We start from the raw sequence: 19,227 nt of genomic DNA, 5'->3' as shown, positions 1-19,227 counted from the left end.
TTAGGTCTTGCTGAAGACCTTTGCCTTTACAGCAGGATGCGTAACAGTGCTGTCATTACACGAAGCCACAAGGAATGCTGTGGGAGGCCCCGGATGGCTGTGTGGATACAGGGTGGCGCTGAGGATACCCAAGAAACTCGTTCTCGCTTTCAGGATAAATTCACATTCCATATTAGAATGTTCAAATAATAAAAAGGCTTTGTGTTTAAGGAAAAAGTCCACAAATATTTATTTAAAAAACCACACCGCACACACACCAGACCATAGCTACCTCTTAAACAAGACTTGCTGGTTTGTTTTCAGGAATTAGTTCTGCAATTCCTCTGTACCACATTTTATATCATATGCTTGAGGGGGAATAAGGTGGGAAGGAGTAAAATGGAAGAGACATCGATTCAAGTAATGAATGTTTCCAGCTTCCAACAGTTAATGAATGCTTCAGTTAGAGATATCTCAATGGATACAGTCTACTCCTGTTCAAAGTCACGTATCATCAACGTCAGCAGTGCTGTCATTATCACTTGCCACAAGAACCTCTCTATTCTCGTATGTCCAGAACCCATTCAGATCAATTAGAATGCTGGTAACAGTGTCTCCTTGACTGCTATTGATTAAATCCTGAAGGGAGATTTTGTAAGGATCCTTAGGCTTTACCATATCAAAGATTTCATCCTGTGAAAGAAAAAAAAAAGCCAAAATTGGGGGAAAAAAGCCCCCACACATTAATGAGTAGAATAATAGTGACTTTATACCATATACAGAATGATCTTTGGATAACTAGTGACATCCTCACCAGTTTACAAAACAAGACTTCGAGTCTCTAACCATTTTAAGATACAAAACATAATAGCAGCTACAGATAGGACCAGTGTGCTCAGCTCACAGAGCTCAAATAAGAACTTGCTTTTCTGGGGAGGCTTTGGGCTCAAAGTAGCAACATGAAACTCAGTTCATTTGTGTAAGTTAAGTTTTATAGAAGCTTTTGTACTTTTAGTGCTAAAATTGCTAGATGTTAGTAGGCAGCAGTGAGGCAAATTTTATTGATAGTTGGTTTTAGTCAACTCCACACCCCCCACAGAGGGATGATCCTGAATTATGAAATGGATATAGGAAATATCTTTAAGGCAGAGCAGTACATATTAACAGCCAATGCATCTATTAAATATGGAAACTACTAGAACAGCTGAATACCAGATTTTTCTTACAAAGCAACCGCTGAACAGAAAGACATTTTCAAACCTATAACAAGTCAGATTCACCTGTACTACTCTGCAAGTAAATATGCATCAACCTAGAAACTACAATATTAAGCAAGTTATAAAATCTTTATTCAAATATTTTATGTAGTTCTCTATTCAGGAAAACTAACCTTCACATCCTGAAAAGAAACCGGTTCTTGTCCATGGATTTTCATTTGTTCCTGAATAGCCTAAAAAACAGAAGTTAGAAAAAAGCAGTCCAGTGTTATACTGACGCTGTAAGAAACTTTTTAAAATGCTTCTGCATCTTAAGCTGTATTGCCTTGTGACAAAGCATTAACAGCACAGCTTGCAGTCAATTCTCTTCCACAAGTAAGGCGGCGGTGAGTTACGACAATCAATGATACACATCTCTAGGTCCACAGCTCTTTGTCAGCGTAACAAGAACCCAGGATCATTATGACCAGCATTTGAGCGTTCTGCAAACAGGACATGCAGACACTTGAATATTACCATTCACCACTCAAGACAGGAATACAATAAAACCAGAAGGTTCCGTTGTCCTAGAAAATGTGAAATACAGACTAGGGAAATAGAAAAGGAGAAAGACCGATCAGCAGACAGACAAAGCAGTGTGGCTACTGACTTGCAATTGCTTTGAAAATGGAACTTGTATTATGACTGATCAAATAATAATGCGAAGGAGGTGGTGCATTTTTCTATTCGAGCATTTGTCTGTGCATGGAAGGATTCTCCTGCTTCATGCTTTAAGTAGGCATTTCTGATCTGGAGTAAGACAGTATTTGCTACTATTAGCTCTGTTAATGCAAGGCTATTTAGAGCTGCATCACCAAACCTCTGCCTGCAAACGACAACTGTGAACAAAACCATTTGCTTCACTAGCACAAGCTGCACAGCCCTGCTAGGACAGCTGTATCACTATGGTCCAGATGCAGCCTTGGGCTCTCCAGTCTGTGACAGACATTGACAAACCACTGCGAGCCCACTAGAGGGCCATCGGGATGCTCAGGTAGCCAAAGCAAGCACAGATGGGAAGAGAGGCTTGATAAGACGATTTATTAGCCTGGAGAACAGAAAGCCAAAGCTGGTGGTACAAACCTACATGCTAGTTCAGCAACCTAGCAGGCAGTTAGAGAGATGACAGCCATGCTCCTCTTGGAGATGCACAGTGCAAGGACAAAAGGAATGGACACTAACTGCAGCAAGGGACATTCTGATTAGGCCAAGACAGGGGAAAGGGTTGGGGGATAAGATATTCTCAGCAAGGTCATCAAGCACTGGAACACAGTGCCCAAACGGGCTACCGTGTCTCTGTCCTTGGAAATACCCCAAATTTGCCTGAACAAGGCCTGGAACAGCTTAACCTCACTATGAAGCCAGCCCTGCCCTCAGCAGGCGATCCCACAAGTTCTTTTCCACCCTAAATTACTTTGATTCCAAAATGCGGTTTAAAAAAAAGTTTGTTTTTTGTTTTTTTTAAAAAAAACACCTTTCCTTTTTAAGAAAGGTCTTCAAGATAAGAAGTCCTTTTTTTTTTGTTTATGAAATGATATGGTTATAGTCCCTACCAAAGTTTATTGCAATAAGCCTCCATCCGAACATAAAGAAAGAAGGTGGGTATAAGACTATGCCTTTGAGTAGGCCTGAACACTTAACGAGTTGACTGATGTGCCTTGGTCCTCATACTTTGAGCACAGGGAGAAGTATGACAACATTTATTTTTGAAGTTTTAATATGATGACCCACATACAGAAAACTGAAGCATTTGTTCCTGTGTCTGAATAAATATCACCAAAAGAAGGCCTTGAACATGAACAAAAAGCATCATGCTCTCAACTCAGCCGAAACCAACCGCAAAAATGTAGTCCCAAGCTGGGAACCTACGGACAACAAAAATACTACTTTACTCTGACATTCCCCTTCCCAAGACACCCAAGGTATCAATTAGAAAAGAACACCACAAACCAGAAAAAGAACCCCACCCCCAAAGCCATAATTCAAAAGGGATACTTTACAGTCTTAGATTAAGTCTAACATCAACTCAAAAACATTATTTCAGACCTATTTGGGGAAAAAAGAAAAAATAGAGTATTAAATATGTGAAAGGCTTTTTGCGAGGGGTACCCTGGATGAAAAAATCCCACAGCTGTACAGGCCACCACTGCATTTCAGTATTTTCATTTCTTGTATCGTATTTTAGGATTACAGTGGAAATTAAACGCATGAGCAATAACCAACTAGAACCATCATAAGAGATTTTAACAGGTAATAATTAGGCAATTTTAAGGACCTTTTTTGAAACCAATAGAAAATATTTTTCCTAAATGAAATCAAAACAGTTAATTTCAACTGCAGATAAAATGTTGAAATACCTTTTGAATTCTTTCCAAGTTTTGCAATTTTTTAAAAAATATTTTAAATCTTCTTACAAGCAGTTACTAGCCTCCCAGTGGGTATTGGTAATTCAAAGTGATTCCCTGCAGATCTGCATGCAGAAGCACACAGGCTATAACACCATAAACGCAGAAAATGGCCTACCTGTATAAAGAGACTTACCCTAAAGAAATAATTAAGGGAAAAGACATTCAGGTATCCTTTGTTCTCTATATCAAGCAGTTTGAAAATATATTGCAGAGCTGCAGGCTCCTTTCTGTTTTCTAATGCGAGTACAAAGTCCAGGTAGGTTTTATAGTCCTAAAAGTAGACACAATCATGTTTATTACAGTCTTCTTTCTAAATTGATTTTGCAAGCAGGAACATTATAATTGGCAGCTATTTCATTGTAGGGGATCAGTCTATTTTCTGAAAAGGACGACATGAAATAAAAAATGGCTGCTACCAGCAATGCGAACAGAAAAGTTAGTTTCTAGTGACTGCTGTGGATAGGAGATTCTGCCATTTTAGATGCAAAATAGGATTCCAAGCATAAATCCAAATTAAACAAGCTCCATACACACTTTTAAACAATGTTCATTACATCTTTAGGCTGCTGAGCATACCTAACCAGTTAAAAAAGCTGTAATAAGTTGTCATAAACAAATCAGAAATATCCAGTAGTAGTAATCCCACTGTTATCCAAGAGTAAACTATATGACCAATAAAAGTACACAATTCTTAGACCAGAGTAGGTAGCCTGGCAAACCATGTGGTTAAAGCATTAGCAAGCAAAGATTTGTACATTTCTTCACTTTTCTTACTTTTTCCACTAGTACTGATTCTTGCTTTCCTGATTAACATACAGTTGTGACAACCAAGGGCCAAATTCCTACAGTCCTGTGAATGCAATAACCATGTCTACCTTAAACACCAGCAGGTTCTGCTTCCAATCAGAAGGACCTCAGACTGGAGAAACGATCATCTCATTGAATTCAACAGAGGGAATGCAAAATCCTGCATCTAGGGAGGGAAAACCCCATGCCCCAGTACAGCCTGTGGGCTAACTAGAGGAAAGCAGCTTTGCACAGGAGCTGGGAGTCCTCATGGGCACAAAGCTGACCACAAGACAGTGCAGCAAAGGCAGCTGACAACAGCACTCTCTCTCTCTCTCTCTCTCTCTATATATATATATATGCCCACACCTGAGTGCTGGCTAACCTCTTCTGGACTCCCAAGTACAAGTGAGATACGGGCCTACTGGAGCAAGTCCAGCAAACCGGAGGCAACTAAGAGGATCTCTCTCCATAACCTCTGTGATTCTATGGATTCTAAGTCATCTGAATGCAGACATTGTAAGTAGCGATGCATTAACTTAAGCTTTCAAAATAAACCTAGGGCTCAGGTTTTGTTTTAACTGTAATTTAGTTAGACTTCGCATGTTTCACAGCTATATAAAGCCTACAACAACAACAAGAACCAACACTATTAGCAAACCTGAACACTTCATCATGAAGGCAACTTGCAATAGTACGAAATGTGTCTCTCTTTAAATAATGAAACATAATTGAGAAGCACGGCTATATGTATACATTTTTTGCAACATGCACTTTGTATTACTGAATCTGCAAGTGGAAGAGAAGTTCTATCCTAGGTTATCTGGATTTCCTAACACCACTACTTTTCAAAGCAAACAACTCATTTTCCAACCACACTGCAATCATCCTGATGTTAGAAAATTAATTTTCTAATCTGCTGCACTGTCATTTCTGTGAACAACAAATAAAAGTTGCTTCATCCCAAACTTTTTTTTTTAAGATACTGCTTTTGAGACATTTTCCTCATCAATAAGAAAAAGCTTTTATCTTGTGAACAGAGTATAAATATTCAATTACCATTTCTCCATCATAAGTTAAGCATTCCTGAAAAACACGATCCAAAAATATGTTGGTCAGAGTCCCTGTTCCATATCGGGACAGTTCTTCTTTGCTGAGCATGCCATTGTGATCTTTATCAAGGTTTAAGTACTGCCCTAGGGAGGAGACAGGACAAAATATATTATTGCTATATCACCAAACTGTTTCAATAGAGAAAGAAAATTTAGTGTGTTTAATGCTAATTTAATTTTCATCATAAAATTAACGTAGTTAAGTGGGAATCCGCTAGATCCACAATAATATTCACAGAGCAACACAAATGAGCACAACATGTCGGGGGCACGGACTGGGCCATCAGAACTCCCATAACAAGGCACTAAATAGTTCCACTATAAATTAACAGCTCAAAAGTAAAGGCTGTTTATATAAAGGTGTAAAAGACTGACAAGAACATTTTAAACAGATCTGCTGTAAACAAAAAAGATCTAAAGGTGATAAAAGTATGAGCAGAACTGTCAAAAGAGAAGGTTACAGAGGAATCTTGTACCTTATGCCAGAGGGAACAGAAAATGGCAGGATAAAACTGAGGTAAAGAGCAACATTAGAGAACAGAAACTGTAAAGTCAGGAGGATATACTGAAAAGATGGCTAAAGGAGTTGAAAAGACAAGTTATCAGAAGGATTTAAAGAGAAAAAAATAACAATCAAATTCCTAGTGTTATTTTTCCTAAGTCATACAATGTGGAGAAAAAGAAGTGTTCACATACATAAAAGGAACCTACCATAAACTCTTAACGCAGAAGGAGCAGAAAACCAATTTGTTTCCTGACTTTCTTTAGAGAGTTCTTCATCCCTTAACTAAGTGAAATATAAAGTTAGAATTCAGAAATAGTAAACTAAATACAATAGTATATATTAATAGATCTTTACCTCCAGTAAGTCATCCAGGAAGCTGCAAGCTAAGATATCCTGTATCTTTATCTTCCCTGCAGCAAGAAGAAGAAAATGCATTTTAACAGTCACCTAGCCAACACATCCATTTGGCTGTTCTCATTTACCTGGTTCTCAGCACAAAAAAATGCCTTTTTGTTTTTTTAAAGTACAAAAAATATAAATTCTTACATCAAGGATAATGCAGTCATTTAAATGATAAAATAAAAGTAGCTTTTCAAATGATGGAACAAAACTAGTCTGATATTGGTAGAAGAGGAGTTAGGTTGCAACTCTGAAAGCCAGAAAACTAGATAAAAATATAAATGTTCAACTCAAAGGGTAAAATAAAAAAAGATAAAAAGAAAGCATATGCTTAAAATGTTTACTAGAAAAAGTGTCCCTGAAGCAATGTGATTTTTACATTTTCAGAAACTACAGACCTGACAAAAACTTCTGCTGATGAAGCTTTTACCAGTGGGCAGATACTACACAAACAGCTGTGCAGAATGACGTTGTAGCTTCACATACACCCTCTCTACATGCTTGTTATTACCTCTGCTAGAGGGTACTGCCCACACAACTCTGACATCTTCAAGTGGCACAGCAAAAATCTCGAAAATGCAGTTTGTGACTTAATTCAAGGATGGGGGAATAAAATCAAATTCTTGCCTGAGTAAGCTACAGCTGTAACAAGAGAATTAGCAGCCATAACTGCAAACCTCTTCTAGTGAGCTTATATGGTGTGCTCAAGTTTAAACACAAGAGAAGTGCATCACAATAAGCATTCTTGAGCATTTCCTCAGTCCTGTGGATGTTCTGCCCCACAGTTCATAAGTTACTGTTTTCTACATATTTTAAACACTTATAAAATTAGCTACTGCTAATGACATATTATGATGAAACAATGTCTTATCTGTTAATTTCTGTAACTCCGTACTACCTCAGCTGGTGGATACCTCAGTACAACTCATTAGCAGTGCGAGTCGACTACCCAACCCGTGGAAAGCCTCATGGTCTTCAGGGGAGATTAATATTCAAATACAGTACTGCTGAATGGGACCTTACAAATATAACTATATATTATTTTGAAGGCACAAGTAGCTTCGGTAGAAACATTTTAGAAGTGAAAATATTCCCACATATTTAGAATTTGAGAAACACAGACCTACCTGTTCTGAGAGGATCCAGAAAGAAGAAGAACTTTCTAACTGCTGTGCAGACATAAAAGGAGTAAAAAGATTTTTCTAAGCCATCCAGCTGTGGCAAAGTAGGGATGAGTTCCAAAATATAGTTTTCTAAATCCTGCAGAATTAAGAAAGAAAAGAGCACACATACAGAAGCTTTAAACACTACTGTTGTTTAAAGCATAGTTGTTTGCTACACTCCACCCTGTCACATACACTTAATTAAAAATACAACCCAGCAACAATGCAGGAAAGAACATAAATGCAGGCAAAAGAGCTAGTATCAGTGTTCAAGAAATCCTAGGTCAGACGCGTAACATGTACATGTGGTGCAATGACTGAAATGGTCTGCAAATAAAGCAGAAGGTTAAAAATTAGATGATTTTCACATGTAAATATAAATGCGTTCCAACTGCACCTTTTTCAAATACCAATGTGTAACTCCCAACTAGATTACCCTATTGCTGAACATTCTTTAATATATCTTTTTAAGGAGGGCAGTAACTAGAACCTTTTTATTTTACAATATTAACTTCTGTTAGGAGATTAATTTCACTGAAGCCCACTCTAGCCATAGTTTTGTGATTTCTACTATATCCTAACAGAGCTAGTAAAGAGCTAGTCTCTTTTTCAGAGAATTACCTGTAAGTTAAAAAGGCTGGCAGCCCTCTCACCACCGAATTTCTAGTATACAGATCAATATTTATCTTAACAAGTGTGCCCTCCCCAAATCTAGATTATGTTGTTTCAATGCTCTATCACGTGAGTGAAGACAGACATTAAGTTAACCAAGAATGTACTTACCGATTCTCTGAGGTAACCCTGTCCTGCCACGTCATATAAACTGAGACCAATTCTTGTCTGATGAAGCCACACTGCAAAACAGAAAACAGAATTGTAGTGTAAAAACCTAGAGATTTTTTTTTTTTGAGGCCTCACCAAAATTTGAAGTTATTCAGGCAGAACTGTTAGATATTAACAACCTCTATTTCCTGTTTTTCAGAGATTTAAGCAGGTAGGTACCAACCCTGCTGAGAAACCCTGGTTCAGTCTCCAAACTGATAAGAGTCACTAGTGATATGCGGCATGCTGTGACCAAGACTGCCCTGTAATAACCAGCTGTGAGTAATGGCTGAGCAGGTACCACATTTTATCTGGTATGTTGAATCAGACGGGTTTGTTCTCTCACTGAACTACTTGTAGAGCATTAAAAACAGCTGTACAATGTGGTATACAAATTGCTTGTTAGATTGCTACAGCCCCTTGGGCAGCGTGAGGCACTGCAGCTACACCCAACTGTAGCAACCTCACTTCTGAGTTACAATACAACAGTAGAATTAAAATAGCACAAGCATCTGTTTTTGAAATGAGAAGGTGCATTAATCAGATAAATTAAATCAGATAAATTACAGGACAACGTGCTTGATGGCAGGGATATCCAGAGCTGCAAGAGTTAAGTCAGGAAACCTTTATGGTCACAACTTGAACTGCATTTTCCAGTTGCCCTGCCATTGTTAAAACACGGTAACAGAGATGGAGTACAGATCAGACAAGAGAAAACTTATTCCCATACTCTGTGCTAAATCTAACTTTCATTTTATGAAGAAACAGTTTAAAAGCTCCCCTTATGAAGCATGTTGTTATTGAAGAATGTTGGTACTTCATACCAACATTCTTCTCTTCAGGGTTAAGTGCTTGTCAAGGTGGACCAAGTATCACTCAAAGATGCCAGTGGCCGGCTGGTGAGGCCATTTTATGGCTGGCTGAAGTTTACAGGTAAGTGCATCATACACCCTGAAGTGATTCAAGATGCTTTTACCGTGCTTGACTCGTGCAGCAAAGCCAACAAATTCAACCACTGTTTTTCCTGAAGGACGACTGTTTCTGGAGTTAGACAGTGCTTTGGGAAATGCTTCTCTATTATTCAGTTACTAACTTTGCTTGTCTCTCAGACCTTCCCAGAAGGGTTGCACAGATCATTATGAAATAGGAAGAGAGGCTGTAATCCATGACAGTAGGAAATCCTCCAAGTGGAGGCAGGAAGGATAAAAACAGAACGCTACATGTTTGGGATAAGTACACGAATGCCCACCGCTATTCCTAAAACCTTTACAAGCATATAAAAGAAAAAAACCCAAAGCTCAGTTGCTTAGAGAATACCATGAGGCATCCTAGTCAGAGCAGTATAAGCTGATTTTTAGGATGTTCTGGCCTCTTCCCTGCTGCAGCATCCCCTCTAGAGACGGACAGCTCAGCTGCATGGCCTCTGTCAAAACCAGGTGGGATGTGGGACTGCACTGCTCCAAGGCAGCTGTGGGGTAACTCCCCTCATCTGTTGCTTCCCCCACCCCATCTTTTCACTGCCATGTCTGAGGAGCCTTAGCAGTAAGCACAGATAGAAACAACTAATCCTAGTCTACAGTATTAACTGAAAGCTCCTAAAAGAAAGGAAGAAAAGATTTAAATTCAAAACCTAGTCTGGTCTTCAAAGCTCATAAGAAATGTCCAACAGACAGCGGAATGATCTCAGCTACTGCACAGATATGCTACTGGGCTGATTTTGTTGGAGAAGTTCTGTACTGAAAGCAAGCAAAACCAAGGATCTTTGTGGAACCGTCCCAAGAGGGGCAAACACTGCAACGGGACTCGTGTTGGACAGGGACTGACAACGCAATCATACTGAGGTGGGACACACTGAAAAGCCAGTAAGCTGCCTGTGTCTAAGTGTGTGTGTTTTGTTGGTGGTGGTTTTGTTTCTTTTTTTTGTTTTGTTTTACACAGTGGGAGGCAGGTATTAAGTCTTGTGTGTTTATGGCAAAACTTCCATGAAACAACTGAAATGGAGAGCTGTGTATCTCTGTTCTGTCTTTCCCAGTAGGCTTTTTTGAAAAGCACACAGTTTCCACAGACTTCACAGAAAGTCTTTCTATCCTGTACCTTTTGTGTCTGCCATTTGCTGTCAACAGATGCACCACTCCCTTCTTGCATACTTTGCACTTCTGCTTACCAGATTTCCTGCTTAACACATTTCTCATCCTTTGCACCTCAAGAATTTAAGTTAAACAAGCTGAGCTGGTCTCGAGAGCAACACCATTCTCCCCTCCTGAAGGCTCTACCAGATCCAAGAAAGCACACAGGACAAGGCAATGAAGCAACCTTTCCTTTCTGCTACCCAGTCTCATCTTGTTAACAAGATCCAATACAGATTAAATACTTATATATGGATTTAGTATTTTTTCAGCTCCAAAGGCTACTTATAATCAAAAATAGCTGACAATATAGTAAGGCTATATTGACATGGACAAGAACACATTTACATATTGGACAAGCACAGTCAGAAGACAGATAACGCTCTGTAGAAGGGAAAACAGCTGGTAAACAAAGCTATCTGCTGGACAATCCCATCCCAGAGGTTAAGATCACACTGGCCACAGAAGTTCATTGTATTATTCTTCACAATACTGCCTGAATAAAGGAAATTAGATTGATAACATATACAATAAACAGATCAGCGATCTCGCTGGCTGATGGACTTCAGAGGTATAGTGAACTCTCACCTCAAGGTAACAAAAACCCCTCAAACCTCCACGACAACAGCATTAGCAATCAAGGGATAGATCTCACTGCTTTTGAGGAGAACAGCAAGTAATTAACAAAGGTTAAGATAGCCTTGAAAACAAAACAACTGCTCATCAAAAGAGTGGAAACATCAACTAACCTTTTCGCATGACATAATTGAAAAACTGCATGATGGATATCCTCCCATAAGGATCGTTATGGAGTAATTTAGCAAAGATCTTGGCTGTGAAGAACTGCCTGTAAAACACAAACACAAAGCTCCATCTGTGCATCTAATTACACTGTACTGATAGATGCTATTCCGTACCCAAAACTCAGACACTTTAAAGACTGTTTTAACAACACAGAACATGTTCTGTGTCTTCAGATACATTAATTTGCTCTGCTACACCCAACAAGTGTAGAATGTATTCATAGCAAGTACACACTTAGTTGGGAACCTCCCAAGTAACAATAGTAAACTCAAAAAGCAGCAGCATCTACTGCTCATACATGTGAAACTCTTCAATGTGAGCATTTAAAGAGTTTTTCTCCAACCTAATTTCTCTTTAGTGCAATATATTTGGTAGCTCCCAACCTACTGCAATAACACATGCGTAATAAAAGGAACTGCCAGTACTGACAACTAACCTGCTTCTGCCTAAAACTCAATCACAAAGCTACACGCACAACATAGCTGTGCATGACAGCAGTCTCCCACAGGAGCATAAAGAAGCAGTATTAATTTCATGACATACACAGAATATTTGGTAGGAAAGGTTCCATCAAAAAATATTACAGAATGCTAAGCAGTATTGCTAGACATGATTTCCTCTCCAAGTAGTAACATCATAAAAATACTTACAATGATGAGAATTTCTTCAAAAGAACATAGTATTCTCTTCGGCAAACACCTCTATCAAGAGGCTGCAGAGATGCAGGCAATACACCTTTGCAAAGATGTAAAGCATCATGTTCAGCAATAACTTCATGAACGTGATTTCTGTCACCATTAAACTGTCTCTGTTTATTTGAGCAGTTAAAAGTTACAGCACCATTTAAACTTGGCCACAGTAAGCATATACAAGAGAAGAAAGCCTTACTTGCATTTAGGTCCAGCTTTTTCACCAACTTTCAAGAAGTTCTCATAATTGATCATTGCTTCTTCCCCTATCATTGGTGATGTCTGATGTTTGTCCAGTAGAAACCAGAGATTCTTGAAAGGCATTTATATATTTGGTTAAGTAAATATCACTCTGTATACATCGATGTGCACAAGACAAAACATCTAAGAAATGCAGCAAAAATGCAAGGCTTTTACTGCAAGGCTATCTCAGTTAATTAGTACACATCACTTCAGACAGGAAAGCAAGCAAGCAGTACTTCCACTGCTCTAAACTGGTATTACACACACACCACTAGGATTTCCAGGGTCACATCCCTTTGTATTTGCACTGCAGTACACTCAGCTGTCTCTGGAGTTTCTCTCAGGGATACCCAAATACTTACTATTTCTGGGCCCCCTAGGAAATTGACGGAATGTGCTGGAAAACTAGAAGCCATTGATTTAATCCTCATGTACATCGAGAGGAAGTCTTACACCTAGCCTTATCAGCCAAAGACTATTCAGCACTTTGGTTTTATCTAGGACTTCACAATAAGGCAACGTGCCCAAATACAAAGCACCTTACCAGCCACACAAGATTCTGCGTGCTGACGACAGATACTCAAACTGTGCAGAGAAAGGAAGTTTGTCAAAAGTCATTACAAGATGTACAGAAGATATTTTCTTACCTGCAGCTCTTCATTATCCAACAGCTCTCTGCTTTTTCTTTGCAGAAAGACAGCTCTAGATTCTTCTCTTAATTTCTGAAGCAAGACTTCATCTTCAGCTGGCAGCTAAAAGCATTGTGATGTTTTAATTTTCTGTACAGTAGTACCATTCAAAAACTACAAAGCTAGCAAGTATTCTTAGGTAACCCTGACTCACACCCTCAGATAAAGCTGTTTACTCAACAGAAAACATCATACTACTGACCAGAACGCTGTGTGGTACCTGCTTCTTCTACAGGTGTACTTTACATTTGCATACTGTCTCAAATTATTTCATTACTGAAATACTTATTTAAAGCAGGATGTTGACATGAGAGACAGGGAGACCTATCACATACCTGGTAACCCACCTTAGAAGCATTTTCCCACTGTTACAAGATAGAAGGGCTACACGAGTCATTTACTAGTGTGTTTTTAGTCAGGAGAGAGCAGCACTTTCTGTTTCATGGTAGGCCTGACTCTCAAAAGCATACGGGTCTATGAGACGTGTTTTGGTCAGCAAAATACAGGAGAATGCTTTATATGAAAATTCTACCAACGTTTACACAAAAAACTATGCTATCACCATCAGAACTTATGTTTGCATGTATAGTCATCAACTGAAACATAAGTACATGAGAACTTTGTTGGCAGAAACCCATGATCTTAAGGAATATGGGACGATACAAGACTAGACAGCAGTGAACCGTCAAGCTGATAAATGTCAGCACTATCAAGGTGTCAAACTTTTGTTCTCATAGTCCCCCAAAGCTATCTGATGCATGCCACAGGTAAGTCGCCTGACCAAGCATTTCTGGCAGATGTAAGCAAGAGCCTTATCTATAGTTTGCAAGACTAAGGACCCATCCTTTTCACAAAGTAGCAGCCTACAGTGTCTGAATATAAACAAGAAGGTATTTATTTGTAACACCTGTATGCCAAAAAGGGAAGTACCTCTGAAAGAGAAGCAGGACTTGTTACCTTTAGGAAACCCCCAAGCCTACTGCCTGAGTACCAAACTATTTCATGGCCTTTCACAAGATGCTTGGTAATTATTTGAAACTGCTGAAATTTGTAAGCATACAGAGATAGGAGACCCACATCTTTCAGATCTCAAGATACTTCAGCTTCTGAGGCTGAAACGCCCCTTTGAATAAGCACAAGTACCTTTTATGAGACGAAACAGCCTCTTGTTTACTTGGCTGCCCCACCTACCCTGTAATAGAAGCGCGGGATGTTGGTGTATGACGGGTTGCCACCTTTCCTCCCGCCCTTCCATTCCACGTAGTACTTTGTGAACAGCTCCATCTCTTCATCTTTCAGCTCCTGCTCGCTCCTTTTGGCTGGTTAACACAGAAAACAGTTTCCACGTTGGACTCTAGAGCTCTAGCACGCCGCAGGACTCGAGAAGAGGAACTAACACCGCCGCTTACACAGCCGTACGGACCGGTGGGGCAGTCATTACGCGGAAAGGAACGGAGCACACACCTATTACATCAATAACAGACTCAGTGGGGAGGCAGGCCCCGGCTGAGGGCTTCCAGAAGGAGGAGGAGGATGAGGAGAAGGAGGAACACGAGCCAGCGCCCCCCCCCCCCCCCCGCCCACTCACCGAGGCGGCGGGCGGCCAAGCGGCCCCGCAGGCTCCGCGCCCAGTCCATGGCCCCGGACAGCGGCGCCGCGCATGCGCCCTGCACCCACCCGACGCGCCGGGCACGCCGGGCACTCCGGGCGCCGCGCCCTCAACTAACATGGCGGAAGGGGCCGCTGGCGGCGTGCGGGCTTATAATGCACCCCCCGCGAGATGTGATTGGCTGTGAGCCCGGCGGGCGCGCCCAGTAACGCTTCCGGGGGAGAGGGGCGGTGAGCGCCCTGTCCGCCGCGCGGCCGCCTCTGCTCCACGCCGCGGGCGGGCAGCGGGCCCGCAGCGAGCCCCCCGCGGCACCGAGGCGCCCACGGCCGCCGCGCACCGAGCGAGGTGAGCGAGCCCCGCAGGGTGAGAGCGGAGCGCGCGTAACGGCCGCGCTCCTCAACGCTCTGGCGCGGTGAGGCGGGGAAAGCGGGGGGGGGGAGAGACTACATTTCCCAGCAGGCAGCGCGCCGCCGCCGTGCCGCGTGGCACGCTGGGAGTTGTAGTTCAGCCCGCGTCGCTTGCGGGCCCCCGGTTTGTGGCAGCGAGGCGTGGGGGGGGGGGGGGGCTGGGGGTGAGCAGGCGGGGCTTGGCACCGGGCGGGGGGCGGGGGGGCCGTGCCGGGGCTGCCCGAGGGCCCCCGGGGCGGTTCCTGGCCTGGAGGTGTCCGGGTGCAGCGAGCCGTGACGGTGGCGGTGTGGGTGGTGCGGAGCAGGGCGTGACGGTGCGGGCTGCTGTGCTTGTTTTTAGGGAACCTCTCGAACTGGCCTGGATGAAGGCAGGAGGAAGAAACGCTGCGCCCTTGGCCTAGCTGCATGCAACGTACCTCCTCTGTACGGCAGCTGTCAGAGAAATGCTGCGCCGCGAACCTGCAAAGCATCATCTCTAGACAGAAGGGCGCTCGTTTGGATGAATGTTCTTGTAGTCTGAGTAATTTTCTTTTTTTTTTAAAGACATTTTACCTTTTTTTGTTTCAATAATAATTGCAAAAGACTCACAGAACACACATTCTGAAACTGAAGCTTATGCAGCGTGACGGCCCTCAGACCTTTATGATAAACTTTCCCATGCAAGCTGGTTTCCATATTACAGCTTCTCTCAACACCGTGAGCTGATAGCGAGATAACTTCTTGTGATGGCACTCTTTTCTCAAACTAGTCAGCAGGGTTTGCAGGCTTTGCTGTGGAAATGCCGTATGTTCTGGCCTGTTTCGAGATGTCAACAACTGTTTGCTGTCTCTTTTGGCATCCCCAGTAGGGAAAAAGTTAGCTATTTCAGTTTCGTGACATCTTCCAGCACTGCTTTACCCGTGGATCCCAAAGGAGCTGATGCCTTTCCTACCAAGAAAAGGTCTGAAGTTGTTTATGAAGAAGAAAAAGGATGGGATGAGGAGACTAAACAAATACCTGAAGAGAAACTCCGCCTCTCTTCCTCTGCAGGAACTCCCAAGAAACGAATAAGTCACATTGCATTAAGGCATAAGTTTGCCAAGGTACAGCCTCCAGAAAAACCTTTACAGGCTGAGGAATGGAATAGACTGAGGGAAAGCTTTCCGTCACCAGAAATATTTGAAGAAGTGATGTTTAACAGTATGATCAGGTACAACAGCCCCATTGACGTGGCTAAGTCCTTGCTGACTCACATAGCAAAAAGTAACGGTGACATTGGGTATAACTTGTTGGTCAAGTATCTGGCATTGTGTGCCCAACAAGGGAAGACTTCAGAAATCTGTGACGTGTATGATATATTGAAAATCAGATTTAAAATTTTAGAAAGTGGGGCTTACAATCTTATTGTCAGGGGTCTGAGTAATTCAGGTCAGTGGAGAAAGGCATTGACTGTTTTGGAAGAAATAAAAATGGCTATGATTCCTTCACGAGCGAACTATGAGTCCTGTATCAAAGCAGCCTGCCGTCACCAAGAAATGACCCTCGCACGTGAACTGTACCGTGAAATGTTGGCTAAAGATTTGGTGCCAACACTGGACGTCCTGCAGGCCTTTTTTGACTACAGCAGGGGTATGAAAGATCCTGAATTACAAAAAGAGCTGTTTGGTATCCTCTTATATTTCAGAGAGAACCAAATATATCCTCACAAAACACTTATGCGGAGTATAAAGCTGTGGTTTGAAAGGTAAATAATGTTCCAATAGCAAGCTCCAGCTCACGAAGGTGGGATTCTGATTATTCCACACATCAAATCTAATAAGATCCCTTAACATATTGTTTATGCTGATGGCTGAAAATGAATAAGCACTTGACACAGTTCCCAAACAGAAATAGAATCTGCCAACTTCTAGCACCCTTAGCCTCACAAAAACAATGCAGATTGGGAAGTAACTTTTGCTGACAGAGGAAACTGACAGAGTACGCACAGAAGTGAGGTCTGTGAGTGTAACTGAATAGGTGTTCTTTTAAATGTTTTTGTTGTTGTTTTTCTGAAGAGCAGGTTAACACTGGCTTTTACTAGTGAGTAAAGCCAGATCCAATACAGAGATCTGAGTATACAACAAAGAATCACAGTATTTTTGGTTGCCTATTGTCTTTGTAAAACAAACAAGCATCATCAACAAAAAACATTGAAGAACCTCCGTGTATCATTGTGTGCAATAGGAAAGGAGGGGAGAAATGGGATGACTATCCCAAAGCCCATGGCATGTGTAATTGTGCAGCCTAAGATAATAAACGCAGTGGCAAAGGGAGAGAAGTCTGCCATTTCATGTTGTCATGTATATTATTCTGTTTTGGATCTTGTGGGCAAAAAGGACTTCACATGAGTGTGGTGGCACCACTAGTGGTGGGGGTGATGATGATGTGGTGAGAAAGCCTCAATGCAGGATTATGGGATAAGCAATGTTACTCGTGGAGTATCTTTCTGAATCTCTCAGGATGACATGCACAGAATTCTTGAGTCCTGCTTTCCCATCTTGATTTCGGAAGTGCTTTATGAATGTGTAAGGCAGCAGCTTGAAATTGTATGTGCAATCTGGTTATTTATACAGTTCTTAATATTTGGTGACAAAGTAAACTGGAGAGTTTGGTGTTCTCTGCATGTTGTTAAATGCTGATTCATTACATAATATTTTTAGACATTGCTAAATTACATATGAATCTTTGTACAATTTCTTTGCAGGGCTGATTGGTCTATTTTATTTCTAAACGTTGACCAAAATAGAATTGTTCTTTATCTGTAATTTAGGTATTGTTAAATAAGGATCTAATACTGTCATTTATCTTTCCCTATGTACATGTTAGTATACCGGGAGAGAACTGGAGAGGACACCTGACCAACATCACCAACAGGTAAATGCAACATTTTATTTAAAAGTGAGCTGTTGTCCTTTGATAAATCTTGAGCTTTTCTCTCATAGCTATAATTTTTTTTTTCTATATCTTTGTATACGAAAATATTTTAATCCTTGAGAATATGAATTTTCATTGTGTATGTATGACTTCCCAGACTCCAATTTCCAACTCATTCTTGTGCATGAAACAAGACCCAAGAGGTAGAGTTGAAAAGGAGCTATGCTGAGCATAGCAGAGACAAAAAAAAAAACCAAAAACCCAAAAACAAACAAAAACACAGAGAAACATAATTTAAAAAAATGCTATTTTACAGCATGGCTTATTTGTTTAATGTTTAGGAATTAAAGACTAACTTTTTGGTTGGCTTTACAACACTGTGGTTTAACAGGATATTTAGTAGAGTGGCTTTGGGGTGTAAATTGATGTCACCTTGAAAGCTCTCTGTTGCTATTCGTACCTTGCAGTAATTTGTACAGATGCAAGGGTTCTCCCTTCCCACCTGATTTGAGTGAAGACGCAATAAATGATTCTTATGTTGGTTTTCCATAGGGGTAACTTGGATGCATGTTTATATTACAGCACAGTTTTCTTAATGTCTGTAAATTCCTATTGTAAGGGTTACCATTCTATTTGAAACCTAATTCTGTGGTTTTGTAGCAATTTGGAAACTGCAAATGTATGAATTATAAGAATGTTTCCAATAGATTAGGCTATTTTGGTGATTCACAGTAGTACACTAAGTGGTGGTTCCTAATAATGCACTGCTACTCCTAAGTAAAAGCGCACACAGAGACTGCTGCTTCTGAAGCCCGTGAAAGAATGGTGAAACTCCTGCCCTAAGCGTAGGGGTTGTTCACTGTAACATAATGGGTTATTATTATGTACAAATGTGTGTTACTGTACTGTATTATGATAAATCAACACAGTCTAGACAACCTTTTCAGCCTCTTTAAAACTCTAAGGAGTTTTAAAATTCAAAAGTTGCAGAAACTTGTTTTCTTACTGTATAAGCTGTTACAGACTTAAAGGGACTTAGATCACCTCGCATGCTCTCATGGGTTACGAATCTGTGAATGCAGCGGTGGCAAGGTGCTATGTAGCAGTTATTTCGTGATAACTGTATGAATACTTCTTATTTTGAAGTAAACAGCTTTCATGTAACCTGCCTGGATAAGTATTCAAATAAAGTTAAAATGGTTTCAAGAAAAGAAAAAGGATACGTTAGTTTTGTTGTGTTTAAATTAAATGGCTTTTGCCAGAAAGAATCCTTAGGTTGTAATAAAGTTTGTTTTGTTTTGTTTTGTTTTTTGTCCTTAGCATAAAGGACAAAGTCCT

General features: G+C 40.9%; 2 protein-coding genes across 5 annotated transcripts in view; one reads left to right on the top strand and one right to left on the bottom strand.

Moving 5' to 3' along the window:
• Positions 1-209: 209 nt before the first annotated feature.
• On the bottom strand, positions 210-14,719 carry PPP2R3C (protein phosphatase 2 regulatory subunit B''gamma). Of its 3 annotated transcripts, none has more exons than XM_040560019.1 (13): positions 14,570-14,719; positions 14,173-14,300; positions 12,940-13,044; positions 12,249-12,361; positions 11,306-11,403; positions 8,392-8,462; positions 7,573-7,705; positions 6,401-6,456; positions 6,253-6,328; positions 5,489-5,625; positions 3,777-3,914; positions 1,370-1,429; positions 210-672 (listed from the first exon to the last, which is right to left on the bottom strand). In XM_040560019.1, exons 1-13 carry the CDS (start codon positions 14,616-14,618, stop codon positions 484-486), a joined length of 1,353 nt encoding a protein of 450 aa, XP_040415953.1. In that variant the 5' UTR covers positions 14,619-14,719; the 3' UTR covers positions 210-483. The 3 variants fall into 3 exon arrangements, with proteins under 3 accessions (XP_040415953.1, XP_040415952.1, XP_040415951.1); XM_040560018.1 differs by having other exon boundaries at positions 14,173-14,303; positions 14,570-14,708; XM_040560017.1 differs by having other exon boundaries at positions 14,446-14,696.
• Positions 14,720-14,807: 88 nt separating this feature from the next.
• Positions 14,808-19,227, top strand: part of LOC121071615 (protein only RNase P catalytic subunit) — a 46,184-nt gene continuing 41,764 nt past the window's right edge. Inside the window, exons 1-3 of one of the 2 annotated variants that reach the window (XM_040560015.1) lie at positions 14,808-14,935; positions 15,338-16,720; positions 17,842-17,889. In XM_040560015.1, the coding sequence (XP_040415949.1) occupies positions 15,723-16,720; positions 17,842-17,889 (1,046 nt within the window). In that variant the 5' untranslated portion in view covers positions 14,808-14,935; positions 15,338-15,722. Of the gene's footprint in view, positions 14,954-15,337; positions 16,721-17,841; positions 17,890-19,227 lie in introns of both variants that reach the window. The other variant, XM_040560016.1, reaches the window with a different exon arrangement.

Source organism: Cygnus olor, chromosome 5 (assembly GCF_009769625.2).
Source record: "Cygnus olor isolate bCygOlo1 chromosome 5, bCygOlo1.pri.v2, whole genome shotgun sequence".
Classification (NCBI taxonomy): domain Eukaryota; kingdom Metazoa; phylum Chordata; class Aves; order Anseriformes; family Anatidae; genus Cygnus; species Cygnus olor.
Note: the sequence above shows the minus strand (reverse complement) of the source record. Positions and strands in the feature narration are given on the sequence as shown.